Source organism: Brienomyrus brachyistius, chromosome 10 (assembly GCF_023856365.1).
Source record: "Brienomyrus brachyistius isolate T26 chromosome 10, BBRACH_0.4, whole genome shotgun sequence".
In the NCBI taxonomy this organism is placed as follows: Eukaryota; Metazoa; Chordata; class Actinopteri; order Osteoglossiformes; family Mormyridae; genus Brienomyrus; species Brienomyrus brachyistius.
The window spans coordinates 276,333-287,500 of NC_064542.1; the positions used below are offsets into that span (position 1 = coordinate 276,333).

Below are 11,168 nucleotides of genomic sequence, written 5' to 3' on the forward strand. Positions count from 1 at the left end.
TAAAATAAAACGCTTGTAAACTGTTTAGCATAACTTAATGTTGGGTTGATGCTGCTTATTTCTCCGCACATGTAAAGGGAATTATCCTTCAACACAAGCAGTTCGGAATATTTAATCCAACTCGTTGCCTTTAAAGCATTGTTTCCCAATCAGTGCTTCACAGTCCGACCACAGCCGGTCCACGGTTTTGCTTCCTCCAAGCTCCAATTTGGACTGTCTGGCAGGGAGCTCAGAAGGAGGGATAACATGGACTGGCTGTGGGTCCCCAAGGAACAGATTGAGAAACGCTGCTCTATAGTAACAAAACATGTATATAACATCAGTTTGCATTCATAAATCATCCAACGTGCCGCATATAGGATTTTTGTGTATATTATTTTATGTGCTGAGCGTATAAAAAGGTCTGGCTCTCTTACTCAAGTACAAACCTGATCTACAGGTAAACAAATCCAGGTGAAAACCAAGCCTCAGTGCCGGTCAAATGCCAAGGCTGTCATACTGTCTCAGAAGCACCAGCAAGGCTCATGCTCCTCTAGCTCAACAAGTAGCGCAGCATACTAACAATGCAAAAGTTGTGGATTCGAATCCCTAAATGCATACATGAAGGGTAAACCTTCAATCTACTGTATATTGCAATGGATAAAAGTGTCCGGTACATATAAAGCCCAGGGAAATTGGTGCACCTGTTAGTAAGGCCACATGATCTGTGCGAGAGGCAGGCGTGACTTCATGAGCACACGGAGAGTTAACGTAAAATAAGCCCTTTTATAGTTTCCTGCTAACAGACACAATCACAGCGCCGGCTCTCTTTTCAGTTTGGGTGGAGGCCGTATCGTTACGTACGAGAGCTCTTAAATTAATCAGAGGACTTTATAAAACAAGAATGGGGGGGGTGGGAGTGAAACAAGATATCCTTTGCTCTCCATTAATAAAACTCCTTCGTCTGTACACAACGGGCAGAAAGGCTACACTCAAAGAGCACTTAAAGCCCGCTCACGTCAACAGCTTTTGCGTCGTACGACGCCTAACACGACGGTGTCAATCAAGCGCCCCAGCAAAACGCTAATCAAAGAACTTTATAATTGCAAATAGGTTTTCCATAATTAATACGATGGGGGGACGCAGCTGAGAATAAAAAGCGTCAGATTTAACTGGCGGCTGATAAGTTATATGAAATCCTGCCGCGGAGCAGCGCCTCGGGAGAAAGCGTGTCACGCTGATATCGTCGGGAGTAATTATCCCCGGCCGGTTCAGTGTTACACAGTCAGCCCATCCACCAGAGCGCTCGATTACTTAGTAAATAAATTAAATGAATTCCAGTTCGCAAACTGCTTTCGGGGGAAATTATGACTTCACACTGCAAGGCGTCATTAAACAGCAGGGTGCGACGGGGAGACGGATGGACGTACCAACGGCTTCTGTGAGGCCGGACACCTTCTGGCCATAGATGTCGGTCTTGTTCCAGGGAAGCACGTACACTAGCCAGGGGGCAGCGGTGAACCACTTCTGGAAGAGGCGTCCCTCGACAGCGGCAGACACGTGCACCTTGGTCAGGCCCACCGGGAGGACCGAGTGTGTCAGGATGATCCTCAGCAGGGACCTGTAGCCTGGCGTGCGCGTGCTCAGGTAGCTCAACTTCACGAAGCTGCCTGGAATGGCGATGTTCTCCTGCACGGCCTACAGGTGGCAGCGATGAGACAGTGGGTGAGGGGGGGGGGGGGGGCAACCGTCACCATTCACACCAGTGACCACAGGACTACAGGCGGCTCGCTGAGGCCCAGTGGCTAAGGCTGTCAACACCCAGGCGGTGAGAGAGATGCCCGTGGTTCTCCCCACAGAGGATGACGTCAGCAAACACAAACAAGCAAAGATGCTGTCAGAATGCTCTGCTGACGCCGCCGTGCTTTACTGCCACCTGCCCGGAATAAAACATACATTTCATGTTCTTGCTGGGGTTTAACGAATAACTAACATTGATTAAATCGATTATTCTTCATTCTGTGAAAGGCACTTTTGTTCAGTGCCCCCTGCCCTCTTCCCTGCTCTCGAACCGCAGTGCCCCCCTGTCTGTTCACGCTGAATCTCATTCTATATCCTTCCCCCCCTCACGTGTGATGCGGGTCGGCGCCGTCCCCTGGTAAACGTGAGCTGTGTGTTGATGCGGGAAGAGCCATCTTCCCCTGCCCGCTTATTAGCCGTAGTAGGGACCTACCCACCGGCGCTGTCGAGTCAGCAATGCTCCCCACTGACTGAGGACCCCTGCAGGCCAGGATAGTCATGTTTAAATGAGGAGAGACTTGGCCCAGGGACAGTGCGGAAATGCCCTCCCATCCGCCTAATCCGCTCAGAGTACATCACAAGGGCCAAAAAAAAAAAAAACACGCAGGCTGGACTTTGTTCCGACTGCATGCGACTCTTATCTATTTAACTGTCAAGCACTTTTTATTTTTGTAATATCTATTACTTTTTCATTGTTTTTTTTTCATATCCATCCATTTTTTTCGTATCCATTCAATTCAGGGCTGTGTGGGCCTGGAGCTCATCCCAGGCAGGACAGGGCATACTCTTAATGGGATGCCAGTCCATCGCACAGAACACACACACACACACACATACAAGCTATTAGTAATTTCGAGACATCTGGGCTGTGGGTGGAAGTCTGTAATGAACAAGGAAACTGAATAAACTCCATACATGCAGAGCAAGTGTGGGATTTGACCCCACAACCCTGTAGGAGCGCTATTTTTTTTTTTATTGTGGCAAGAGCATCTCTCAACCTGACAAAGATACAGCTCATCTGGCTTGAGACTTAGCGCTGGCTCAAAAAACATCCGTCTTCTCTAATCGCCACTCGAGCGTCTCCGACGAAAGCCCCCGTCTTTGCTGCCGTCGCGACTCGCCCGCGCGTCCCGGCCTTTCGCGCAAGTAGCACTGGCTGCACAACACGCGTTTGTCAGGCCCCGACGTCTGGGGCGCTGGAACAGGACGAGCAGATGGCAGATGTGTGGATGGTGCACGCGAGCAGATAATTAGTGCAAGAAGAAGCTCCTCGATACGACACGCAAGAACCCAGCAAACAAGCAGGAAGACTGAGGAAGCGGGAATGAAAAGGCAGCTCAACCGGCGATCAAAATACGGGAATACGCATCCGGGAACGTCGGCATCTGCAGATAGCAGAATTTTCCTAATGATTGAATGTTACTCTACAAAAACTTAAACACAATTGTAGCACTTTCCTTACACTTTACTCCTTTCATACAGACATGCTCTCCACACAAACATCAATGATTATTATACTGCTATTTAAACATGCTGCAATGTGACCGAAGGACAAAGTCTGGTATTCGGTATGACACATGAGATAAACAATGAGGATAACAATGGTGGCATACGCAGGAGGACGATTGCAGTGTGCTGCTCGCTAGGCATGCACAGGAACTGACATATTATTATGAATGTTTAATCTTTCTACTAATATTTTTGAATCCTGCATCAAACCCTGGAATCCCATCCAGGCTGCTCTCCAGCCTTGTGCTGGCTTGGATCTAGCCCCCCTGCCCAGGATAGGTGGGTGGGTGGATGGATATATATATATATATATATATATATATATATATATATCACACTTTTAAATTAGCTCTTTATATCCAAGTCTGATTCGCAGGCATGTTTTCAACACTGGCAGCCACGGTGAGCGTCAGTGACAGGGCCCCCTTGGTACCTGCAGCTCTGGGACGGTTGGGCCCCTCTCCACACAGGCTCCAGCAAACCTGGTGAGAGGGGAAGGCAGGACCACGGGGTATGGGCTGGCAAAGCTCTTGGCATCGCAGGCCGGGGGAGGGACATCCTCCTGGTCGAGTGTGACCTTATCCAATACGACAAACTGGTTCCAGGGCAACCAGACGGTCTTCCTCTTGCTAGGGAAGGGGGCACGTTGAAAGACGAGCGTGACTGCAATTCCCCCAGCGGCCAGTAGGTCAAAACTATAAAAAAGAAGGAAATATGAATCCATAATAAAAATTAACATTGATTTAGTGAAGAATAGTGAATATATCACATATGTAGATGATAGCACAGATTTTTCCCTTAAAAATATTCAAAAATTTTCCAGGTCACACAGAAAGCAGAAGAATGGGAAGCGACAGGTCACAGGATGGCCTACATGTGAACAGCGGCCTCGGCTCACCTCCCATCCTGGCGGCTGACTGTGAACCCGTACTCCGGGTGCTGCAGGAAGCTGACGTTGACCCCAACCAGCGGACTCCCATCCAGCGCCACCACCTGACCCCGTATTACTGAGGTCCGCCTGCCGGTCAGAGACGGAACAGGTAATGGAACGGACCGGCGAGGCCGAAAAGGCCGGCTGGGAAGGCGATCTCACGAATTGCAGAGCTTCGCAATTATCATGAACTAAGATTTTTAATTAGTCATGTACTGTGCTATTAGCAAATGCATTTGCATATTCCACAAATGAGATCTTATAAGTACGTGATAATGTATACGACTTGGACTTTAATTAAGACTCTAATTAATTAAGCAATTTATGCATTTCAATCCTTTTGTAGCCTTCTATTAGACCTTTCAACAGACAAGCTTCTCTCCTTGCAAGGCAATTAAAGGCTTCGGGCATAATGCATGATGGGAAATGATGAGTGAAAGATTGAACGGCATCCTAGCTGAATATGACATAAAGCAGCCGTTTCGGGGGTCTTTAAGAACAAGGTCTCAGCTACCACAGCACCAGCATAGCGTGAGCAATTACAATATATTAACAAATCCAAAGATTTACATGTCTGCATGAGGGCAGCTATTGGGTGTTAACATTCATTTTATTGGATTTGGACCATAAGGACAAACCACACAGCCATCGTAGAGAGCATGAGGTAGACATGAAGAACCAGTGACCCATCTATGTACCAGATGGGAGTAACAGCCGCGGGTTCACAAAAAGTTGAGACCGAGCTGAACAGTCACAGATGAGCGTAGGAGACGACTGAAGAACGATGGAAGAGCACACTTCCAGTCGATGGCTAAAAATACCCGGTGAGCAGTTTACCTCCTATGATAATGTGGCAACCCAAACTGATACAGCAGAGTTCCTATAGCGATGCGGCACCCCCCCCCCCCCCCCTAAAAGAAATACACAATGAAAAACAATTCCCTGGGCAGTCGGACGCACCGCTGCGCAGGACGTACCTGCTGTCGAACGGAATGTCCCCGGGAAGGACATGGGTGCTGGCCTTGCCCACCAGGAAGCGAACGCGGTCGAAGAAGAGGAGGGGGGGCAGAGGCACAAAAGGGGTCTGGCTCTGCTGGATGAGGTCCACCGGGTCTGGGGACCCCTGACACAGAGGACCACTATAACAGCTGGCTTGCTGGCAGCAGTCCGGGTCAACACAATCCATTAATCCATCTAAAACACAGACACACACACACACACACATACAGCAGAGTTGGTCACAAACAGTCCTCTTGGTATTTTGCAACAATAAACTGGTCATATAAACAACACAATGCGTAAAACAGGGCTCTCCAGCCTTATTTGCAGAAAGAGCAACTTCTACAAAGAAAATCGGGCCAGCTATGTGTTCGTTTGCGTCATATAAGATCATCACACATATATATATATATATATATATATATATATATATATACACACACACACACACATGCACACAGTGACAAAAAAAGTTAAGCACCCAGACGGAGTGGTGGAATTGAAATGAATCTGCACGTGGTGAAAGGTCATGTGACTGTATCGCAATGATTATAATATCAGATCAAAAGGACAACAGAGTTGGCAGTATGGGCACAGTGCTGGTCCCATGTCAGTAAGGTGTGGCACCCCCCCCGGGCCTGGACACGGTGTGGCGTACAGCCACTGTACCCCCTCCTGTGGCAAATCGGCCCCCAGCTGCTGTAACTGGCCCTCGAGATCCTGCAGATTGGCACTGGGTCTGAGTTGAAGTCCGAGCTGATCTCACACATGTTGGACTGGGGAAAGATCGGGGGACCTGGCTGGCCACGGGAGGACCTCAACATGACGCAGTCAGTGCGTAGAGACACGTGCCATGTGTGGATGGGCGTTATCTTGTTGAAACACCAAGAACCAGGGTGCTGACTCAGGAGGAGTAAGACATGCAGACGTAGGATGTCACTGACGTAGCTCTGTGTCATCAGGGTCCCCCGAATCACTACCAGAGATGATCGGAAGTCATACCCTATGGCTCCCCACACCATGATGTCATACCCTATGGCTCCCCACACCATGATGTCATACCCTATGGCTCCCCAAACCATGATGTCATACCATATGGTTCCCACACCATGATGTCACAACATCGGCAGGATTGGTGCTTTCCCCTCGGCACCACCATATGCGCACATGACGGTCATCCGTGGTACGGCAGAATCGAGATTCATCGCTGAACATGGTACGACGCCACTCATCATCAGTCCATGCCTCCTGGTAACAGCACCACCCCAAATGCAACCGTCTCTGCGCTGGTGTTAACAGCAGCCGACGTGTGGAACAGTGAACCCACAGTCCAGCTGATGCCAGCACCTGTGTCTGTATGGCAGGCGTAGATGTCATGGGATTCTGTAATGCTTGGCGCACAATACGACGATCCGTCCTTCGTCTGGTCTGTCTTGGGTGACCGGAACCTTCACGACGTGTGTGGATGCCCTTACGTGCCCATTGGCTCCAGCATCAGGTGACTGTGACATCTGCATGCCCCACATGCTGGCCAATTGCACGATACGACCATCCGGCCTCATGCAAACCCACAATACGACCCTATCAAACTCTGTCAAGTGCTGATAATGCTGTCTAATGTGCCTCTGTGCCTGGTGACTAGACATGTCAGCTCCTTGCAAATCAAATCACTTACATATCCAGCGCTGGTCTGCACGTGTACCAAGTTACATCCAAATCGGCCCATTACTTCTGGGTGCTATTATATATATATATATAATAGGTTGAATCCAAAGTGAAATTTTTCATCAGCAATTAATATATCACTAGCATCACGTACCATTTGAAAGCTCTTGGAGTCTATTTTATTGATATAAACAAGTCATTAGCGTCACGACTAGTGCATCAGAGCACATCAACGCTGATCATGATAAAATCACCACATAATCATATCCAAAAGCGCAATTCTAAGGCAGCGTAGGCTAATACATGGTGTTTGACATCACAATATGAAAGTTCATTTTCAGCAAGTAATTATTATTGTTACTTCCGGTGTGATCAGCGTCGTTCACTCTCACCAGTGAGAACAACCCTCATGCTCACATTTATTAGCTGCAAACTGATTGTTCAGTTCACTCAAAATATGAGCATGTTCAAGGAATGGCGCTAGTTTTACACGTTCATGCACAACTGAAGGGGTGACGAAGGTAAAAGACGGGGGGGGGGTGGAGACAGTAAAATGAATCCGATCGCTAATAAGTGTCAGCAGTGTCAGTGCTCATATCATCTTATAAGTTTTTCCTCATGGATAAAGCTAATATGTAGAACATTCCAGTAAACTACAGAACCTTTCATCAAATTATAGAACTTTCCATAGAATTGAAGAACCATCCATCTAGTTGTAGAACTTTCCATCCAACCAGCTGTCTTTTCTTCCCCAGTCCTGACAGAATTGTGCATTGTGGTCTGGAACATTATAACTTTGACAAATAATGCCTGTTTTTCGTTAGCTGATGGTCGTGCATGTCAGTTTCTTGATGGATTTCCATTTGCTTAAGTGGAACGTTGCATTAACATAGACACAAAAACAACCAAATTAACAACGAGTCACTTACATACAAATCTAAATGCGAATGGAAATTGTTTGAAGGCAGAATGTTTCATTGTCATTTATTTTAGCTGTCAATTAATAGGTAGTTGCATGTTAAACAGAAAAATGTTAAACAAGTCCTGGAAAGACCTGATTCCCCCCCCCGGTCATTTTCATTTAACGATTGAATAAAACCCGACAGTTCTTGCGGAAAGCAGAGCCTGTGTTGTATTTAAAGTATCACAGGCGCTCTGATACCCTAAAGAACACCATGCAGAACCATAACGCTCGTTACATTCCTGCTTCACACGATAACCCTGCCCCCAGTTCAAAATCTAATTACATTTTTTTTTCCTCCAGTTCACAACAAAGTTTTCCTAAATAAATTAGGCCTCCAACTTCTTAGGCTTAATATTAACTCTGGGCCTGGCTTATTTGTAAAAGATTATAACGAATGAAAATTAGGACATAGCTGGCGGCTGAGCAAACATGTTTTAGGTCATTGCTACCAAGGGGTTAAATGCAATTATAATATAAGCAGACCCAGACTATTTACTTTCTCGGGACATGTATAAGCCTGACACTTAAAAAAATGATTAAAAAAAGAAAGTGATGCCATATAGAAAGAATTGGTTTCATGAAACATGTTTGGTTTCTAACAATGACAGGAAACAAAACTAGCAGGGAATATCAAGTGGGAAAAGCTACATCGTTTTGTGATGTTCAAAATGTGCTATTATAAGACTACAGAGTTATGACTTCATAGGGAAACTACAGAAGCAAACTCAGAAAGCTTTTGACACCCCACCCTTGTAGCCTGTCTCCTTTACATAAATTAAAATATATAGGCATAAGGTGCCATATTTTATGTAATCCTGTTATTTATTTATTTGAATTTTCTGTGTGATTTCATGGGGGAAATTTGCAAAGGGAATGTGGGGATGATTTGATCCTATTGACAAACTTGCTCATGGGAGTTTTACTTACACAAAAATGTTTAGATGAAAATGAATGAAAAATGATTAATTCAGAAAGATAACCAATTAGATTGTAGAGATGGTGGATCCATGCAATAAAGGAGGGGGGACCAACCAATCAGATGTCTTGGTCCTGTCTTCTCTAGCTGCTTGGACCCACCTCCTCTAGAGTCTGATTTGTTATCTCTCTGAACCAATCATTTTTTCTGCCCCCCCCAACATTTTTATATAAAACTCCCACAAGTGACGAGCTTCATCCACATATTAAAGGTTTACTTTGGGAGGTTGTGGGGGGCAATTAGGTCACATGGAAAGGTTTGAGGCACCTGAGTTTATACATACATACATGTATACATACACACACATAAAACGTACAATAAAACACCTAGAAGGGACTGGATGCAAACCAGCAACACAGCAATCCTCTGAGACCTGGCACGGCCGCCCAGCTGACCCAGTTTAAAGCCCAGAGTCAACTATCAAATCAGGGCCAGCTGTGTTTCATTAACTGAGGGCACGTGGGGGGCAGCAGATTGCGGAGGTTCGGCAGGAGGCTGACAAGAGAACACCCGGGCCCAGCTGTGCGTGTCTGCCGGTCCATCGCGACCTCAGGAGACCTCACGATATACCAGGACGACATCCGGCTGAGCTACGGATAGCAATATAAACTTCAAAACAACACACACCTCAAAATACTGCCCCTCGACGCCTGCCTTTCTAATGACGGGCGCAAGATTTATAAAGTCAGCAACGTACAGCTGGCTGGAAACTTCATTATCTCTTAATCACTTTATTTGTGTAAGGTCATTAATTGCCATTTAGTTTTACTAACTGCAGTCTTAATGAGGCCTCATTCGGTATACAAATGGCATATTTAATGAGGTCTCAATCAGATGAGGATTAAAATGTGGGTCTTATTCGGACGTAGATGCTGCAGGTGAGTAATTTGGAAACAGCTGAGTGTTTTGTCTTGATTGTGCGAACGCATCTGGCCGGTTCAAAGCTAGCTGTCTCACTTCCCACCTGGCTTGCTGTGAAATGTGCTTGGATTCAGTTTACATATCAGGTCAGCTAACTTTAGTCAAGTTGTTCATTCTTAAGGTAGCTTTAGTTACCCGTGTGACCTGTTTCGATTTAGCTTTAGCGTTCAGCATTTTTTTTTGTACACAAGATTTGTACATTGGTTTTGCCCCCTTTTTGAATAAATTGCCATTTCCCGCCAATTTTGTTTAACGATAACCTTGACTCACGCGAAGTACCATCACAGAAACACCGTATGCAATGACCAAACGTAGTCAGGAGATGTTTCTCATACAGTACCAAGCTAAAATAAAGATAAGCATGACTAATAAGCTACAGACACTAAACACAGGGTTTATAAGCCTAGTGGCTGCGACAGTCTTGGCCATTTTCATTATTTTTTAAGAGAAATTTGCCCCATTGCTATCCCTGCTGCCAATTCAATCTTTGCTAACTTTTAATTTGTAGTTTGTTCTGGAGGCAACGGCATTTTCCTCACGCCTTCTTATTCAAAAGAATCTAAATTGGATTTCTGTTCTCTTATTCACGGTTACCAGGTGAGTAAATGACATTTAAATCTTCTGTCATCAAATGCCTTTCAGTTCAGTTCACATTCTGCGATGTTTTTGTAATTGTCTCCTTTTGAGGGCAATATGTGCATATTCCTCTACAAACCACTTTAAGATAAAAAAGGAGGAAATGGAAACGCAAATAGTTTCTCCACTAGAGATGGCTAAGATATAGAAAGGAAGTACATCCCAGGTAGAAACACGGGTATTAAGTCATGTTTTCGGTTAAGTGAAATGGCTCAGATGATATATAATAAAGTTAGTTTTTTCTTTTCTTTCCATCAATCAGTCTCTTTTTTTTCTCTAAAATGTATTTTTCACAATATATTTTAACAGCAAAGTGGAAAAAAGTAGGCTGTTTTCATTTCGAGGGAACATTTTTTTGCCTCCAAAAAGCTTGTGCGTTATCTCAGCAGGGCAGAAACGCATCAGAGGCATTAAGCTACTTTGAGAGGAGGAGGAGGAAGATCGCAGTGATGCTGTTCCCACGGCGCCGGTGTTTTTGTCGAGACTCACGAACCCCGTGCAGCTGGGGGCACCCTCAAACACCCCCTACACAGTGATGATTCAGACACTGAAACAGACGGCGAGGGTAGGGATGAGGGGGCAGGGCGGGTTGGCGCGCCGACTCTACCTCCGTCGTTGTCGACGTTGTCGTCGCATTCCGTCTCCATGACAACGTTGCAGCCCGCTCCACTCCAACCAGCCTGGCATGCGCAGTGCCACCCGTTCTGCTCCAGGGTACACCGTCCGTTACCGTTACACAGGCCCGGGCATCCGTCTAAAACACACGTACGGCACCCGTCACAATCCCC

General features: G+C 46.0%; 1 protein-coding gene across 2 annotated transcripts in view; it reads right to left on the reverse strand.

The window, feature by feature from the left end:
• LOC125750029 (teneurin-1-like) overlaps positions 1 to 11,168 on the reverse strand; it is a 190,753-nt gene that overhangs the window by 49,586 nt on the left and 129,999 nt on the right. For both annotated transcript variants that reach the window (XM_049027261.1, XM_049027259.1), the window contains exons 14-18: positions 10,988 to 11,134; positions 5,197 to 5,413; positions 4,187 to 4,306; positions 3,722 to 3,983; positions 1,410 to 1,677 (exon numbers count right to left, since the gene is read on the reverse strand). In XM_049027261.1, coding sequence (XP_048883218.1) covers positions 1,410 to 1,677; positions 3,722 to 3,983; positions 4,187 to 4,306; positions 5,197 to 5,413; positions 10,988 to 11,134 — 1,014 coding nt within the window. The remainder of the gene's footprint in view (positions 1 to 1,409; positions 1,678 to 3,721; positions 3,984 to 4,186; positions 4,307 to 5,196; positions 5,414 to 10,987; positions 11,135 to 11,168) is intronic.